Genomic DNA, 19,888 nt, shown 5'->3' on the forward strand with positions numbered 1-19,888 from the left:
GGAGGGAGAGAGAGGAAGAGAGAGAGAGAGAAACATTGATGTGAAGGAACACATCGAGTGGCTGCCATCCGCATGACCAACCAGGGCTGGGGACAAACTGCAACCGAGGTACGTGCCCTTAGCGGGAACCGAACCCGGGTCTCTCTGGACCGCAGGCCGAAGTTCCAACCACTGAGCCAAACCAGCCAGGGCACCATTAGTTTTTTAAAAATTAAAACTATATCTAATTATTTTTATCGGAGCCCCTCCCCAGCCACATTCACATATATGCTCCTGATGTTCCTCTGGGTGGCACAGCAGTACATTTTTGGAGAAACAAACTGCGGTGTGTGGAGGGGGTAACATGCCAGTTGTCTGTCAAGTTACCCCAGCACAAGTCAGTCACCACCACCAAAATTATATTGAGTTGGGAAATAAAGGGAGTTCCTCCCATTGAGGGAAGGGGACCAGAATACAGAGTCCCAACCACGGGTTTATTCTGTCTTAGTATTACATACGTAATAAAATCTCAAAGTATTTACTGTTGTATTTCAATAACTTAAAAACACTTATGTAAGTCTGGATGAGACGTAAGGGGTCACAATGACTAATGTAATGTGGAATCCCAGATGGTGTCCCAGAGCAGAACAGACACATTAGGGAAATAAAGGAAGTGCAAACAGAGCATGGCGGCCGGTCAATGACAACGCGCTGCTGCTGGCTTCCTGGCTGCGGCAGACGTGCGTGCGGTGCAGGTCAGCAGCGGGGATGCTCGGCGTGCAAGCCACCGTCCGCAGCGGCTTCGCAGCGTCTCCGGAAATCCAGAACGATTCCAGTCATTCATTCACTCATTCATTCACTCATTTACTTATTTTTAGAGAGAGAGGAAGAGAGAAGGAGAGAGAGAGAAACATCGGTGAGAGAGAACATCAAGTGGCCGCCTCCTGCAGGCCCCCCACTGGGGATCGGGCCTACATCCTGGGCATGTGTCCTGATGGGGAATCGAACCAGCGACCTCTTGGTGCATGGGTCAACGCTCAACCACTGGGCCACATCAACCAGGCTAAAACTATTTTAAAATCAAAAGTTTATTAAAAAATACCTGTGTGGAATAATTACAAATTTGAGTCTTCATTACAGACCCATAAAGGTGACATGAACCTACATTTTGCCCCTTTAAATTCTCTGGGCACAGCACACACAATCCCGCTACTGCACCCAGGTGTCACCCACGTTCTCATCGAGAACATCAGTAGTGTCTTTCCAGCCTTAGCCAGGATGACCTTGTCTACTCGTTAGAAAGTCTTCCTGAGTTTTTCTGTCTGACTTATTTTGCTTACATGATATCCTCAAGACCCATCCACGTTGCTGCAAATGGCAGTATTTCACTCATATGTGGGGTATAAAACTGAAAGCAACCAAGGAACAAGTAAGATCAACAGGAACTCAGACATAGACACAAACAGCACAGGGGTTAGCAGAGGGGAAGCAGGGGCAGGAGGAAGAGGAAAGGATAAAGGGGTCAAATCAGTGGTGACAGAGGGCGGCCTGACTTTGAGAGGTAAACACACAATGCAACATACAGATGATGTATTACAGAATTGAAGCCTATATAATTGTATTAACCAACATCACCCCCATAAGTTTAATAAAGTTTAAAAAATAAAAAGTCCTGAAGCCATTTTCAGTGCTATATCTACTGGGCACACTTTCCCTGGCAAATGCACTGAGACCATCTCGGAAGACATGAAAGGTCATCCGCATGGGGTGGATGCATGTTTTTCCATTTCTCTGTCACTGCCCTTTTCAGTCCAGGCTCTCAGGAAGGAAGGGTAGAATTTGCAAAGACCTGGCCCTCAACGCTCAGGAAGGGAGGAAGGTCTAGCTGCCTTCTTGGTCACTCAGCCCCTTCACTTGCTCACAGGAAGCAGAGCCCATGGCGAGATGAATCCTAGCTCTGTGCTGCTGCGCAGCGGGGCGGGCCCTTCACAAAGATGTTCTTGTTGCATTTAAATGATCACATTCTTCCATCATACATGCGTTCGGAGCTGTGCAGCTTGAGGGGATGACGTGCACAGAATCACAGAACTATTTCACACTGGTGTTTTCTTTTGGGGGGGTGAAGGGGATGAAAAATGTACTTTGCAAATGTTTTCTTAATGTTTATTTTGGCATTTTATGTATAAACAGGCTAAAAGAGACTGCCCATTATGCTGTAGCTAAGTCATTAATTTTTCATAAGCATTTTATTATACTTGCTGAATGCAAATAAGGAAACTTCACCCAAACTATTTGAATAATTACTCAGTGGAGTCATTCCATATTTTACAGTACTAAGGCTGGCTTGTCCTCAGTGGTACATTTAATGAAAATGTTTAAAGTAACTTCATGGATGGTTTAATTTCTCAAACTAGTTTAGGTGGCCAAGTACTTGGGGGTCTGGGTACTCTTTGGATAACACCACAAAATAATGGTCTATTAAAGTAATTCAATGTTTTTTTCACTCAATCACATATACTATGGCTAGATTATTGCTTATATTTGTTATTTATATATTTTAAATAGATTTCATTGAATTGTAGCATTAAAATGGATGTTGAAACTCTAGAATTTCATCTTCTTCCTTTCCAGGAAAAGTATTACTACCCAAGACGGTAAAAGTTACTTTCGTTCTGTGAAATCAGCAAACAGAAAAGTAATTTAAAAAGGAGTCGGGCCCTGGTTCGGTGGCTCAGTTGGGAACCTCCTCTGGTGCACTAAAGGGTTGCAGGTTTGATTCCCCGGCAGGGCACATACTCAGGTTTCGAGTTTGATCTCCGGTTGGGGCACGTAAGGGAGGCAACAGATCGATGTTTCTCTCTTTCTTCTCTCTCTCTAAAATAAATAAAAACCAAAACAAAACAAAAAAACATATCCTTGGGTGAGGATTCAAAAGAAAAAGGAGTCAGGAGGCTGGAGAGAGAATCCTCACACATGTCACTCAATATATACTAACTACGGTCACCAACAGGAACAGACAACTTGCATTACCGCCTCTGCAGAGGCAGAACAGATTCTCTCGGGCTGTAACATCTCAGCCTATGGGGAGACTGCTGCACCTCAGCCAATGAGAAGCCACTACACTTCTACCTTTCAGCTTCCTCCAGGACTCTTCCCGTACAACAGCCCTTTCCAAGTCCATAAAAGAATATCCCTCTCGTTTGTTTCTCTGGACTTGTGTGTGGCTTACCATTAGACTGCATGTCCCAAACGGCAATTCTTTGTTATTCCCAAACAAACCACTGGCTGGAGAAATATCTGGCTGTCTGTTTGTTAAAGGTCAACAGCTTTAAGAGTTGTTAAAAGTCAAAATAAATGTATGGATTGATTTTGCCACGTGTTTCCTGTTCATAGATGGCATATTTAACATATGAAGAAACTAAAGTGCCACAAAACCTACACCACCTAGAAAAATACACCAATATAAGTTACTTAGACTGGCTGAGCAAATTATTTGGAATAATCTGCAATTTCTACAGATAAAATCAGTAAATAATATGTTACACTGAACTGCAAATAGCTGCAACTTGATGTCCTCAGAACACCGTGTTGATGACCGATCTTCACAAGCATGTTTCATAACCGCAGACGTGTGCTGGGAAGACCAGCCTGCCTTGGTCCCTGCCACAGCTCTGCCCTGTGTTGGCTGTGTGAGCTTGGGCATGCTGTCATTTCTTTGAAATTCTGTTTTTAGCTGTAAAGCTACACTTAAGAATACTTACTTCGCTGGGTTTTTAGGAAGACTACATACTATAACGAGTGGGCACTTAACAGGCCTTCAAAAATGTCTGTTTCTCTTTCCTTCTGCCACTTCCAAATCCTGAAACTGGAGCACAAACCTAAAGAATTTTGACTTTGACGAGATCATAGGCTAAGTTAATGACAGAAGTTGATGAAAAAATGTATTTATTGGAGCAGATAACTACTGCTTTTAGTTCTATTGTACAAAAAAGTTAAAAAGACCCTTACTCCAAAGCAAATGGGAAAATACCTGATATAGTAACTATTTTGGAACCAGAACCAATCAGTTGAATAAAACCAACTGTCATCGGTCCAACTCACCCACAGATGAAAATCTCAGGAAACACAGCCATCCTGATAAAAGTGTTTGAGCCGAAATGTAAGAGAAGGATGGACACACTCGTTGGCAAAAGGGCACAGCGCTAAGTGCCTGTACTTCACTCCACAGAAGAGGTTTCTGAGAACACACGCAGACCTCACTGGATGGCGCTCCCTCTGAACCAAGATCTGCCCTCCGTCTGACACCCTCAATCAGCCCCACATGGCAATGCTTCCCCTCTGTCTCACCCACTCTGAACCTTATTTCTGCTCCTGCTACACTGCTGACACCTCCACAAGGAGACAGGACACACGCAGGGCCGAGCAGCGACATTCCCGCAGTCACCCCCGCAGTCACCCCAGATTCATCAGGCTTTCCGTGAAGTGCCTGCCTTCCTCCTCCGCACTCCGCGAGGCTGCAGACTCAGCGGCCCCCTGTACCTGTCTCCCACGCATGAATCACGCAGTGCCAACGTACAGTAAGACAGTTCACCTATAAAACAAGGATCTGAGTCCTAACTCTGGCTGCTCGGGCACAAGGTCCTGTGGGGGCAAGCACACTTCATCATGTGGAGGCAAAGCACTTCCACTCACTGTGGGAGACTTTTGTTTTTATCCTCACCCAAGGACATTTTTGCACTTATCTTCAGACAGAGTGGGAGGGAGAAAGGGAGGAAGAGAGAGAGAAACATTGATGTGAGAGAGACACATCAAGTGGGTGTCACCCACACGACCCCAACTGGGGCTGGGGACACATTGCAACCGAGGTATGTGCCCTTAGCGGGAACTGAACCCGGGACACTCTGGTCCACAGGCCGGCACTCTAACCGATGAGCCAAACTGGCCAGGGCTGTAGGAGACTGTTTTAAGAAACAATGTCAGAGTGATAATACTTCAAATAGAAAAACATTGTGCAGCAGACAATTGTTTGTATCATTTAACTTACTGCATGTTTATGTCATCATTAGATATGAGAAAAGGTCTAAAAGAGAAAAATCAAGAAGAAAGCATCGTAGCTGGAAGGTATGTGAAATCAAGATTCATTTGCTCCTTTAGTTAACAGCCAGAATTTTCATCTAGTGACTGTCACTAGCCTATCCTCTTCCAGGTGAAGGTCATGGCCTCCCTCTGGTGAGGGTTATTGTGGAGGGCTATTTTCACTTTTGAAAGGGGCTAACTTGATATTTGGGTCACCATCCACCCAGGTCCACACTCATCATAGGTTAACTGTTGTTTCATTGGGGCATCCAAAATAAAACGCCTTGGACTTTATTTAAAACAGCCGTTCTCAACTTGTGGGTCGTGACCCCTTTGGGGGTTGAACAACCCTGTCACAGGGGTCGCCTAAGGCCGTCGGAAAACACATATTTCCGATGGTCTTAGGAACCGAGACACCGCTCCTCTATCCGTCTCCAGGCGGGTCCGCCCACATGCAGATGCGCCCACATACAGCATGAAGAACTGTATTACAGGGTCGCCGCATTAGGAAGGTTGAGAACCACTGATTTAAAAGGATGTCTGTAAACTTGGATAACAAGAAAGTCGCCTGCAGTACCACAGGGAGCTCTCCCTGGCCTCCTTCACAGGACGGTCCACAGATCGGAGACAGGAAGCTGGTCCCAGGACTGCTTTCTAACGTAAATGTTGCCAATCGAAATCAGCCACGGTAACTTACTGTGAAAGTCAGTCTCCTAAACTATTTAACGTGAATCTATCACCTATAAAAATGCATCCTACACGTCAATGAATAGCAACTGCAGCAAAAGGCCTTCTCAAAGCCAACTTCAGTGAGCTCCTGCCTACCAATCTCTGGTTCTTTCCTGGGGGTCCCCGCACGACTGCCCCAGGGGCCCTCCTGACCTGGAAAGCTGTGCCTTCTTAGGGTCCTCTCACTCTTTGGCCACCCCTTCTCTGGGCATGCTTTCGTCGGCCCCACTTTCTGATCCTACACTGTTTCCCCATCAAACTGTCTGCTGTGCTCGCTTTCTGATCTCTCAGTGTTTGCTGAGCCACCATCTGAAGGATGAGTCCATTATTTCTCCTGAGATATTCTACCCTCACTGAAGACCCAGAATATAGGAAACGGGTCCATAACCTCTCCCCAAGCACAGCCTCCCTCTGCCTGAAGAGAAAAGAGCCCAGGCTCCTCCGTGCGGCTCCCGGGCCACAGGTGCCAGGGGCTCCGCTCTACCTTCCCAGCTGCACCGGCCCCCGCCCAGCTCTGCCCCCCCCCCCAGCTTCTCGTCCCCCAGCTCCTCCTGCGCGGCCTGAGCCAGCCCGTCTTGTCCGCCTGCATAGCAGACATCGTTAACACTCCGCTGCCCTTGATTCCTGCGAGACACGCTGCCCGCCGTCCCAGCGTCAGGGCGGCTCCCCGACCTGAGCCCCAGCTCTGTACCTCAGCTATGCGTTTACAAAGACTGGTGTTGTTCAGACACCTGTTTTCCTCCTGGGCTTGCGAAGTCCTCGGGGCGGGTGTTTCTGTGACCCCCGCACGGTGCACTGATCCCAGGAAGCGTTGGGATCCTCATGTTCACTGCATTTAATGGAAACGGCTCCAAGTCAGAGTTGAAAACCAGTCTTTTTTTTCTCCTTCTCTCAATAAATACTATTCTTCCTATATAATTTTTCTTTCTTTCGAGTCCCACTGTGCCCATGTTAGTTCTGGTCCTTTAGCTTCAAAACTTCATGAATGCCCGACTCCACAGATGACTCCACGCTTCGAGGATCTCTGCTCACGAACACTGCTTCCCCCGTAGCCGCCGCGGGTCACTCTGCGCGGTAGGGGTTGGGCCCCCTCTACTGCCCTCTCCCTCACTGGAGGTCAATTCCGTGCTTCGGGGGAAGCAAATGCATCGTTAACACACATCTCGCTAGGGGCCACCGATCCTGCGTCCAGGGGCTCTGCGCCCTGTGCGCTGTTTTAAAACCGTGGCTTTGGGGGACAGCTGGCGGCGATGCTGCGTCAGGCCTGTCATCCAGGGCACGCTCGGTCGGTGACGTCGGCTGTGGGAGGAGCCCCCCCACCTCTGCCCTCTCAGGCCAGCTCCCCATTCATCCGCCCTGCAGTTCTCTCCCCTCCCGGCGGGTGTGACGTGCCTCCTCCCTAAGGAGTTCAACAGTCTTGGCACACGTTCCTTTATGTTTCTATGAGAGTCATAACCTTTCCGAAGGTTAGTCTTTAATAATACACGCCTCTGCGCAACTACACTGAGCCATTTGTCAATCCCCGAGATAACTTCTAATGGCATTTCTCTGTGCGCGGCCTCGGCACTCAGTGTTCCTTTCTTCTGAAATGGCCTCCTGTCCTCACCAACACCCAGCGAAATCTCGTTGCTCCATGGCCTGAGGCACCTGAGCAAGTCCCCCTCCCCCAGAAAGGTTTTTCCAGTCCCTGGCCCTAGGTGCATGTCTTCTGTCCCCTGCAGTGTCATAATGTGTATCATCCGCATGACCCATGTGGCACTCCCAGTATACAAGGGCCCGAGTCAGACCGTCAGCACTGCCTTGTCACCCTGTTCCGCTCTGAAGGTCCTGAGAAGCAGGAACCACATCCTCACACCTGTCCCCGTAGAGCTGTGTGCATACGTGCAACACGTGCATGGACAGAGACACACTGCAACACGCTTGCCAAAATAAAGAACTTATTACCGGCACAATTTTTCACTCACTTCCCCTGTCTGAGCCCTGACCATTAAGTTAGGCATTTAAAATAAATTACTGACAGTATACGTGTTCAAAGCGCTGTTGGAAATCTCCCTCCCTCTATTAATTCTCACCACTGGCAAGACTTCCCAACCAGCAGAGCGGGAAGCCCTCCCTGGCTCCTGGGTGCAGGGCACAGTCTCCGCACCTCGGTCCTTCGGGAGCCGACTCCTGGCCCGAGGCGACCATTTATCGGATCACAGGTGTCTTCTTTGTCTCTACCACCAGACCAGGGGCTCCCCAGGCAGGCGCCATGCTTCCTTCGCCTTGTTTCTGCCAGTGGGGGTGATGTTTGGCACCCAGTTGCCACACGGTAGGTGCTATGTAAGACTGCGTCCAGTTTACATTCATGAAATTTGTAAAAAGTGGAATCTGAAATTAAGGGCACAAATTTCTAGCTCTCCAAAGGGCAAAGCTGTTACTAGGTTGACTTGTCTCCCACTAACACAGAGCTTTAAAAAGTTAATCCTATTTAGACATCTTGTCACTTATGAACAATAGGGCCTTTTTTCAGGTCTAGTCACACAGGGTTAGATTGTAATTAGATTAAATTAAGAAATACTAAATCAATAGTTAATTAAACATAGAAGAAATGTAAAGAAAGGGAAACATGAACTTCAACCTCTCTCTCTCCTGAAAAAAAAAAAATATGTGTGTGTGTGTGTGTGTGTGTGTGTATATATATATATATGAATATATATATATATATATATGTTTGTTTTTTTTTTAATTTCAACTGGAAAACTGACCAGTTCCTGGAGAATTGCACAGTGGAACAAGAGATACAGAACTGAAAACAGTTATCTCCACTGGGCACTTTGGCCACACAGGCTACCGACTGTCCAGTAGCGACAGGTGGATAGGTTGGCCCACGTTCTTACAGCCGTCTGTGGCTCTGCGATTAGGAGCTGGCCAACTGGGTACAATCAGAAGTGCTGTGTGTAATGTCAGAATATTGCTTTTTGTTATTACTTTTTCCTCCTCTGATTCTTTTTTCATTTCTCCTTCCTGCTGCCTGAAATCCAGATGGGATGGCTGAACTCTAGAAGTCCAAACAGGTCATAAGATGACCTTGGGAATGTAAGCCATACAAAGGAAAACAAAAAAATGCAGAGACACTGGACTGATTTTTTTTTACTGCTTGAACGTGAGGAAAACTTCTGTCCTGTTTGAGCTACTGTTATTTATATGTCATTTGCACCCACACTGAATCTTAACTGACGTGGGACCTTTGATCCTTCACTTGCTGAAACCCCCTCTGGAGTCTCAGCAACGCAGGTCTGAGAAATGTAGCCCTGTCACGGCGAGAAGAGCACATGCTTCACAGAACAGGACTCCGGCCGTGGCGCCGCGGGCCTCCCTTACAGAATCCTGGGCAACCTCTGTGAGCCGCTGCCCTTCCGAGGGATGTGCAGACGCGGCCGCAGAGACCTTCTGGAGGTTCTGGGAAGGGCACTTGAGTGCTGTCAGATGAGATAATGCGTGAGGAGGGGCTCAGTAAATTATCAAGGATTACACGGTTTTTTGAAGTTTGCTTCTATTTCTAGCAAGTGAACATGAATCATGGGCTTGTTAAGTGGAGGAGGTAACAGGCCACCCAGGAGGAGGCCCTGGAAGGGCAGGAGCCCGGCTCTCGCGGCCTGGCATCCAAGCCAGTGCAAGTTCAGCAGAAGCCGGGAAAGCACGCTCCGCCGGGCCCAGCTGGGGGCGCTCGGGCGGCGTGCCCGGCTGTGCCCGCTCTGAGGCAAGCACTGCGCAAATGGGGCCTGTGCCCTCACGCTGCCCACCTCACGGCACGGGGCCTGCGCCAGGCCAGCGGGCACCACCGGCGTGCTCTCTCCCACAGATGGGCCTCTGTGTCGAGCCACAGCACAATCCCACTGCCTGCCATCAAAAAAAGGGGGAATTATATAATTTGAACATTAAAATGAAAAGAATGAGAGAGCTTGACACATGTGTGGCCTTGTCAATGGAACCACAATCTTTTTTTTTTTAAATCCCCCCCAAGGCTATTTTTCCATTTATCTTCAGATAGAGTTGGAGGGAAGGGGAGGGAAGGAGGGAGGGAGAGAAACATCGATGTGAGAGACACACATCAACTGGTTACCTCCCGCATGACCCCGACTAAGTCCAGGGACCGAACCCCAACCAAGGTATGTGCCCTTGACTGGAACTGAACTGGTGACGCGTTGTTCCGTGGAATGATGCTCTAACCACTGAGCAGACTGGCCAGGGCTGGAACCACAATTCTTATAGTTTGCTGTCAAAACAGTAGATGGGTACTTTCAAAGATGACTTTGTTGACTTTTTGTCACTGACTCCACAGGTGGACTGACTTCAGTCACACTTCCAGATGGCCTGGGATAGGCTTGGTAGGTTGCCTTCTCTCACAGTTCATGTGTAAATTTATGGCTTAAAGATGAGGGGATGATGTATGGGTCTCATGTGAAAGCCACCAGGGACCACCTCGCTGCTGGCTCGCTCCTGGACACGCAGAGGCGTGTTACACGCAGACCAGTGCTGCTCGAGCTCAGTGTGTCCGGGTCACCCGGGATCGCGTTAAGCGCAGACTCAGATTCCGTAGATCTGGGGCAGCAGGAGAGTCTGCGTTGCAGTATTTTGAGCAGCAAGGTAAAAAGTATTACAGCTAATTAAGTGGCAAAGTGGAGATTTAAACCCGGTCTGTCCAATTCCAAAGGCTTTCTCTCCCTTTCCCACAAGGCTGAAACGCAGAGCCAGAGCGCGGAATTACAGATGAGAGCTTGTGTTTAAGCCAGATCGTTTAAGATAACCACCACCTGCGATGTTAAAATTTAGAACTACTGTTTCTCCAGAGAATTAAGAAAGAAGTACATTAAGCTGGAGAAAAATAACATCATTTTTTGTTGTTGTTATTGTTAATCCTCACCAGAGGGTATTTTTCCATTGATTTTTAGAGAGAGTGGAAGGAAGGGAGAGATGGAGGGAGGGAGAGAGAGAGAGAAACATTGATGTGAGACACAGGAACCTGCAACCCAGGTATGTGCCTTTGACCGGAATTGAACCTAACCCTTCGGTCTGCGGGCCGATGCTCTGGCCAGTACTCTAACCGCTGAACCAAACTGGCCAGGGCCATATATATATTTTTTATCCTCACCTGAGGACATTCTTGCATTTATCTTCAGATAGAGTGGGGGTGGGGGGAGAGAAAAACATCGATGCAAGACAGACACATCGAGTGGCTGCCACCCACATGACCCCAACCAGGACCAGGGACAAACTGCAACTGAGGTGCATGCTCTTAGCAGGAACCGAACCCAGGACTCTCCGGTCCACAAGCCGACGCTCTAACTACTGAGCCAAATTGCCCAGGGCAGGGTCATATTTTTTGAGGAAAGGACAGTGACAATCTATCAGGATAGAGATGAAGTATACAAACTAGGGTGAAAATTTATGAAAAACAGATGATAAATATTTATATTCTGAAAGAGAACAGAGAGAGCCACAATTCACCACATTTCCAAAATAATGACCCAAACATCCACCTGGGGCCTCTGCCTGGTGACGACAGGCGAGGACGCGCTGGAGGGACGCCGAGGGGAGCCCACTCCTTCGGTGGCGTTCCAGAAGCCCGCCGCTCCCAGCAGCCCGCAGACCAGACCAGGCCTCCGCAGACGCACTGTGAGCAGTGACATGTGACACAACAGCTTACAGAACACAAAATGGAGGCTTTGTCTCTCCGGTTGGTCCTTACATGTGGGTCAGTCCTCGAACGAGTCTGGACTTTCAGGGCCCGAGCATTTTGCGCTTGGTCCCACCCGAAAGGCGGCCTGAAAGCCCTGCAGGAAGAGCGCTCCCGTGTGTCCTGCATGAGCCACCGCCACGGTGGGGCCGCCCGGCGCTGTCCGCAGGGCTCCGTCTCCGCCCTTGCACCAGCCAGGGCTTTGTCCTCTCTGTCGCCGCCGACTGCATAAGTTCAGAAACACCACAGACCCTTCTCCAGCCTCCCTGATGTCCTGTTATCCTCATTCCTCAACGCGCCCACAGTCCTCCTGAACTTACTGAACCAGACCTGCAGAGCTGGCTGTTACCTACCACTAGAGTTGGAGGACCTTTTACTGGTCCTCATCTATTCTCAAAGAACTTCCTTTCGTCTTGTTCACGTATCAACCTCTTGATCAGCATCTAAATTACTACACTGGTTTATAATTATGGTTCAGGTGGTGTCTCCCCAGGACTGTGAGTCCTTGAAGGGCTGACACTTCCCTCACCAGTGCCTCGCACCGTGTCAAGCAAACAGCAGGCATTCAAGACAGGATGAAAACAAACTCTGGGCAGAGTCTGATCGTCAGAGCACAGAGTCCTCACTCAGCGGCGTCAGTACATTCTGCGACTTGAAGCAAAACAACATATAACAAAACCAATTTTACCACAGAATGATTGATATAAACCAGAGTTAAATTCCTCTCATCTCATCAATGTTGTAAGGAAATGACATTGAATAAAACCATGGTATTTGAGGACCAGATGTATATTCAGAAGTTTATTCGTAATAAGTTTTTAAATGGAAGTACCTTTATTCTTGTCAGCTTGTTTAATTCTGATACACAAAGATTTAGGAAACAATCAACTGAGGGCCTCCTCGTATTATTCCAGCCCTTCCCAGCTCTTGGCTGCTGACATAATAGACATTTACTGACCATCTTCTGAGCCACACTGCAGACTAGCCACAGGCCCAGCTCGCAGACCCCACCGCTCTGTGCGGAGGCTCCTCGCAAGCGTGCAGCCGGGCCTGTCACACACATGGAAATAAACAAACACCAGAACACCATACATATACCATGTCACGTACTTGATCAAACTGGGGGTCTTCTCCACGTTGTAGGGATTTCGTCAGGGGCTTTTCCTAGAAAGAAAAAGAGTATGTATAAGAAAACTAGAGGCTCTGAATATCACAGAAGAAAAGCCATAATTGTTAAAATTTTTCTCATCACTTCTTCCTGATGGGATGAAGAGATGACAGTTTTCAAATGAGTAAGAAACTCCCTTTCTATTCTGACTTAACTCATAGTGTTTGATCTTCACTGTCACAGTGCTATCCACCCTAACATATACCTCCGTTAACCAAAACATTAAAAATCTAATGCTCCAGCCCAGCCGGTGTGGCTCAGTGGCTGAGTGCCGTCCCAAGCACCAAGAGGTCGCCAGTTCAATCCCCAGTCAGGACATATGATCCCCAGTGGGGGGCATGCAGGAGGTGGCCGATCGATGTTCTCTCTCATCGATGTTTCTATCTCCCTCTCCCTCTCCCTTCCTCTCTCTCTAAAATCAATAAAAACATAATAAAAAATTTTAAAAATCGAATGCTCTAAGTGGTACTGCAGTTTTTCAATGCAAAACACGTTATAAAAACTATGGAATTCATTTGACAAAGTTTAGTCTATCTTGGGACTTGACAGACAATAAAAGTCTAAAGTGATACTAGTCCACGTCCCTAGATTTAAGAACAAAGTGAGGTCTAACAGTAGACCAGTGCCGAGGGACAACCCGCCCACCGCACATCCACTGGCAGCAGCGAATCCGGGGCCTCGTTCCACTCACCACACCGCGTCTCTGCAGAAACGACCTGGGCAGTGACAAAGGCCTGCAGAAGCATTTTCCCTGATCAGTACATCTGTGCTTACATTAGAAAGCCCTACCAGACCCTCCAGCATTTTATAACTATTATTTATTCTTACCTGTGTTTTTTTGGGGGGTGGAAAGTTACTACTGATCCGTATCTGGCTTAGCATTAGAAATCATGCAAAAGTCATATGTCAAAAACTAATGCTGCACCTCAGCCAGTGGAGACGTCCTCGGAAGACTCCATGTCCAGTCAGATAGACCTTGTCCCTAACTTACTTCTCCAACCTCTCCTTTACCCGAGAGCAAGAAAACCAAGCTGCGTGCCTCAGGTGATGCAGCCCACCTCGCCCGGGACGCGGGGCCTTACCTGAGCTGTACGGACTCACTGCTCTGTCTCATTTGTAAAATATACAGCTTCAAAATGCGCATTTACCGAAAATAAAGAGAATACTGGGTTCCTAAGGGCTAACAGACGTTTCCTCCTGCACTATCTAGAATGTGTGCGTGAGAACAAGGAAGAACTGAAGCAGCAGCAGAATGAGCTGACTGTTCGAGACCACAGACGCAGCCACCAAATGCAAAGCACCTCTGTGTCAGTGGAGGTTATAATGTCAGCTGAGGGTCTGTGTAAAACCAATTAAAATACAAGTATGAAAATTAAGGAAGTGGAAATAGGTGGTGTCAATCCCACAAACATCCCTGGAACAAGCCCAGTGTAAACATGTCTGCTCAGGGTTGTATTTATTCAGCACCCACCAGGAACTGAAGGCTAGCGCCGTGCAGATGCTACGCCCGGGGGACGCCCACGGCACAGTGTTCCCACACCGGAGTGAGTCTGAAATGGGGCAGTGGTCAGTGACCCCCGGGAGTGTAGTCTGCACGTGTTCACTGTTCAGTCTGAGCCCAGCTGCACCTCCCCAGGGAAGCCTTCCTCGCGTCCTTTCCCAGCACCCTTCACAGGCCTGCAGAGCTGCGAATACGCTTCCTTCCACAGCACACAGCAGCGTGCGAGGTCTCAGCACAGGGTGGGGCCACACTGCACAGCCACACGCTCACGAGGACGAACGGGGTGCCACCCACTGGACGGCAGGCTCCAGAGCCAGGGCCCTCGGGCTGCCCCTCCAGCACTGGAGGTCACAGGGCACCACTCGGTAACGGTGAAACCCCTGCCCATCCACCCAAGCCTAGGCCAACGACGTCCAGTTTCTTTGAATACAAGATCCTCTTATTTGCATGTGTGAGTTTCATCGTAAGGTAAAAAAAAGTTTTAATATTCTTTTTATTGTGGCAAAATATACAAACCATAACATTTACCACTTTAAGTGTGAAATTCATCGGCATTAGGTACCTTCACAATGTTTGTCAACCGTCACCACCATCTATTTTATGAGAACTACTTTTAATGTCAAAAATTATCAGAGAATTCCCAACCACAAAACTTACACTCACACCCCCTTGGGGCATGGGCCGTGCTACACGGACACGGTAACAAGTCTACTTCAGTATCCGTTATATTTAAAACTGTACAGTGACAGCACTAGTACAATGACATCACTGATATATTTTTTTTCTTTTTAAATCCTCACCCAAGGATGTGTTTTTATTGATTTGAGGCAGGGGAGACACTGATGTGAGAGAGAAACATCTATCTGTTGCCTCCCATATGTGCCCTGACCAGGGATCAAACCTGCAACCTAGGTATGTGCCCTGACCGGGAATCGAACCCACAACCTTCTTGGGGTACGGGACAACGCTATGCCAACTGAGCCCCCCGACCAGGGCCATGATACTTTTAATGGCTTTGTCCTCTGAGAGCAACAATGCTCACTGCACAGACATTAGGAAAGCGGCGATACATCACGTGAGAGACCACAGTTCCCTCAGCTGAGACAGGGCCTGGCACACGGGCGCTGCAGACCCTTGCTGACTCAGGAGCCCACGCCTCGGGAACCGGTGGCCCTTCATCCACTGCCACCTGAAAGGAAGATCCTGCCACAGGGGAGGAAGGCAGGTGACCATGTCCTACAACACCCCAAACTCCCCATGCCTAAAAGTTATTTTTCCCCACTGCTAATGAGGTGGGAATGCTGATAGGTGAGATATTTTGTGCTAACACATATTTGAATACATACGAAGGAAGCAACATATCAAAAGCCTGTCTCTTCAGCAGGCAAAGAAGACATGGTAAGTCTCTGTCATACACCAAAGTCAAGTTCATTACCTAACAACTTGGGTTCAGTGCCTCAATAAGATCATACCTCTACACGAAGCTTTCCTTAGCTATTTTCACACAACTGTGTTGTCTTAATCATACGGAGACAGTTTAAAGGTCACTTCCCAGATGAAGCCCCCCCCCACCCCCCACCCCCGGTTTTCCCTGGCAGAGTCGCCATTAGCTGTCACATGGCACTTGGATTGCGTCTATTCTTGCCAGCATTTCAGGGATTTGTAATTGGTCGATCTCCCACATTCCTGGTCCACAGTTGGAACTTAGTATCAGGGTTTGTTAAGGGCTGAACACATCTCTGTGCTACAAGGAAGACAGCTTGGTGCTGAGAATCACATTCCCATTTTGCCATTTCCAAGATGACCTTTGCACCAACAAGAGTTCAGCAGCATCAGGAGGCTTAAGAGTAGACATGGAACCCAGTAGGTGTGGCTCAGTGGTTGAACATCGACCCATGCACCAAGAGGTCGCCGGTTCAATCCTGGTCAGGACACATGCCCAGGTTGTGGGCCCGATCCCCAGTGGGGGGCATGCAGGAGGCAGCCAGTCAATGTTCTCTCTCATTGATGTTTCTATCTCCCTCTCCCTCTCCATTCCTCTCTCTCTAAAATCAATAAAGGAAAAAAAAATTAAGAAAAAAAAAAAAGAGTAGACATGGAGAAGACTAGCATGCTGGCTAAAACATACAGAGAAAAAGAAAGAAGGAGGGAAGGAAGGAGACAGTAGGGGGGAGAGGAGGGAGGCAAGCCTGCTCCGCTCAGAAGACAGCCACTGCACACAGGGCGCAAACCCAAGGCTGTGCCCCATGAGAAGCACAGCCGCGGAGGTGAGGGTCTCCCGAGGCTCCTGGGGGAGACCAGCTGCATGCAGTATACGGCCCGCCAGAATCTAAGGCTCTAAGACCTGCACATTCCAGACCTCCGACTCTCAAAGAGCACCCTGCAAGCAGCCCAGGGAAGTCCGTGCGGAGGGAACAGTGGGCACTGAAAGAGCAGGTGGAAATGGAGGACCACAGGGAGGCCCCCAGTAATGGTCCCATTTGTCCAACAAGAACAATGTACTGCATATGCTTTTAAAATTTGTCATGGTTTCTATCTTGGTACAATTTTATTTATTTACTGAAGGTTCATTGAGTTGAATGATAGTGGTTGTTTTTTTAAAATAATACTGAAAAACATGAATTTGCGGTAATGGATCCCTGAAAATTCTTAGTGGTCCAGAGCTGGGAGACCTCAGCCTGCGACCCCACCTTGCCCAGAAGCTCCAGCTCACTAGGGGACAGGGAACAAACGAGATGGCAGCCCAACTGTATTGCCATCTCTTTTTGTTCAAAAATTTTTTATTGTTATTTATTTTTTTGAGAGAGAATGGAAGAGAGAGGGAGAGAGAGATAGAAACATCAATGAGAGAGAGAACCATCAACATCCATCAGCTGCCTCCTGCACGTCCCCCACTGGGGATGGAGCCTACAGCCTGGGTACATGAGGGCATCGGTCAGTGACCTCTTGGTGCATGGGTCGAAGCTCAACCACTGAGCCACACCGGCCACGCGCCCTCAGAGATATTTCAATAAACACATAACCCAGCAATGCCACAAGAGTTAATGTGAGATTATTCAATTGGTCAAATATATCACCAGCCTTTCTTAAGGTGCTATTTTTGTGTCTTTTAATCAATACAACAGTTGGTATAGTTCAGTGCATAGACCGGAATCTGAGAAGTCTGAGGCTGAATCCTAAGCCCCTAGGTTTATAACACATGGACCTTGGTCTCTTTAAACTTCAGTCATCTTTTGGGTAAAATAGGGATAGATACTACCAATCTACATCATAGAACTGAAACAGGAATGGCACAGAGTATCCAATAATGAATAATCCATATGACCATTAAAATTCCTAACACCATTGTTGTTGGAATTATGTAAGATTAAAATGGTGTCACCTTTTCCTACTGCTCAGGAGCTGAAGCTGAGCTCCGCATGGTTTCCTGGGTGAGTGTTCCCTTCCCTGAGGCTCAGCACAAGTTTCGGGTGAGCCTCCCCGATGCTCCGGGTGTACCAGAAGGACTATGTCAGAGAGTGGGAAAACTGTGAAGACTAATCGCCCTTCTCTCTTAAAAACTAAGCCCAATGTTAGAGGAAATCTTTTAATTTAATGGTGAGATGAGATAAAAACAACCAAGTTAAAAATCAATCACCACCCCCAAACTTCTCAGTCTAGAAACTACAGTGGTTTTGATTGTAAGAACATATGTATGCATAACCAACTCGGGGTGGTGATGACATCAGTCGTGATGCCGTATCATACACACATCTGGTCTGCGGAGTTAACAACACACTTTCGGAGCTGATCCCTGCCACTGGGATCTCTTCTCGGGACGCGAGGAAGACGAGGCAGGAGCCCCCCTCCCCGTGCCCCCGGCAACAGACGCGCTGTGCAGGGCCGGAGCTGGCCAGTCCTGCGAGGCGGCTGCAGCACTCCCTCCAGACCGCCCTGCCCAGCATCGGGCATCCCGTTCACCCGAAGGGAAGGACACGGCCTCTAGACACCTCCATGACTGACGCACTCTCCTCTTCCGACCGCACTGCCGGCCCGGACGCCTTTGGAAACAGATCTAAGGAGTGAGCCAGAGGCCTCATAGTTCTGAATTAAAACCGTCTCTTCCCAAAAGACTCCCCAGACTCCTTAAAACAACATATGCTGGTTTTCACCCAGAATCTTGGGGAAAGAAGTCCCAAGATCAAGAGAGTGACACAGAGTGCCAGCTAAAGGCACCAGCAAGGAAGATGCCATGTATACCCAGTGACATGGGGCGAGAAGCTCGGCTGAAATCTGGAAGAAAGACTATTTTGGCACTTTTAAAAAAACTAAAAACCCCTGGTGGGTGTGGCTCAGTGGTTGAGCATCGACCCCTGCACCAAGAGGTCGCCAGTTCGATTCCTGGTCAGGACACATGCCCGGGTTGTGGGCCCCATCCCCAGTGGGGGGCATGCAGGAGGCGGCCCATTGATGTTCTCTCTCATCGATATTTCCATCTCTCTCTCCCTCTCCCTTCCTCTCTCTAAAATCAATAAAGAAAAAAACTTTAAAAATAAATAAATAAAAAATAAAAACCCTGAAGAGACCCCGTCCTCTGCAGTTGGCTTTGCACGCTTCAGTGAAGCTCACTGCTTTGCCAAATCCAGCAGGCCCGAGTACAAACCCAGCATTGGAACAGTAAAGAGGAAACTTCAAGAAATTCAGCTACAAAGTCAATCGTCTTCATTGAACAAAAGAGCAGCTCCCATAGACATTCTCTTTTTTTTGAAAACTTCAAGCAGCTACCAAGACACGTAAGATACCACCTTCACTCATCTGTCTCTGGATTCCATTCTACTTCGTTGGTATTTTTGACTCCCCCCGCCCAATACGTTACACTAAGCGTGCATGGTGTGTCCAGCACAGACGTTCAGTACCTGTGGATGGGTCTTCCCTCCGCCATCGGTCAGGTCCTCACTCCCCCTCAAGCCAACCTCCGCCCCTCCTCTGGCTCCTTTGCTCAGCCAGCAACACGCTCAGACCTTGTGTCTTTGTTCTGCCCTGAACACAGGTCTACCCCTGGCGACTGTTCTCTCCGCCCCACTTCTCATCTCTGGCTCCCCCGTGAGTGGGCTGTGCGTCTGGTCTTCCCCTCACTCTTTCTTCAGCCACGTGCCACCTGACTTCTCTGTCATCACTGAAACTAGTCTCCCTGGCGGCTCCAGTGGCTTTCCAACGACAAACCTGGTGGCCGTTTGTCAGTATGTTTCTGTGGGAGACTTCAGCTTCAGTGAGACACCAATGATCACTCCCTTCTTGGCACGGGAATCATTCTACCTCCCAGTGTTTCTCCTACCTCCTTAGACATCTCTTCTCTGGGTCTGTCGCAGGTTTGTCTTTCTCCTCAAATGTTTATATTCCCCAGGGCTATCTTTGGGGACTTGAAATCAGTCATGTTCTGATTTATCTTCTGGTACCACAAACATCTCTCTCTCTCTCTCTCTCTCACACACACACACACATACACACACACCATACACACTTACCCTTCTCAGATCCAACCAAACTACCTCTCATCAAAAAATCCCACTTGTCCCTCAAGGTTCATTTCTTCCACCACACTTTCCCTGATCACCTGTACAAGAAGTCACAGCCTGGTTTCACTCTCAGCAACTCCTTGGTATCCTCTACTTCTTGTATACACACCCACTGTCAACCTACTTATTCGTGTATACATCGTTTCCCAAGTAGATCAGAG

General features: G+C 48.3%; 1 protein-coding gene across 2 annotated transcripts in view; it reads right to left on the minus strand.

Annotated features, from left to right (window-relative positions):
- The window catches only part of FRY (FRY microtubule binding protein), a 309,064-nt gene that overhangs the window by 218,038 nt on the left and 71,138 nt on the right, over nt 1–19,888 (minus strand). For both annotated transcript variants that reach the window (XM_036251399.1, XM_036251398.1), the window contains exon 3: nt 12,614–12,667. In XM_036251399.1, the coding sequence (XP_036107292.1) occupies nt 12,614–12,667 (54 nt within the window). The remainder of the gene's footprint in view (nt 1–12,613; nt 12,668–19,888) is intronic.

This window comes from Molossus molossus, unplaced genomic scaffold (genome assembly GCF_014108415.1).
Source record: "Molossus molossus isolate mMolMol1 unplaced genomic scaffold, mMolMol1.p scaffold_m16_p_10, whole genome shotgun sequence".
Classification (NCBI taxonomy): Eukaryota; Metazoa; Chordata; class Mammalia; order Chiroptera; family Molossidae; genus Molossus; species Molossus molossus.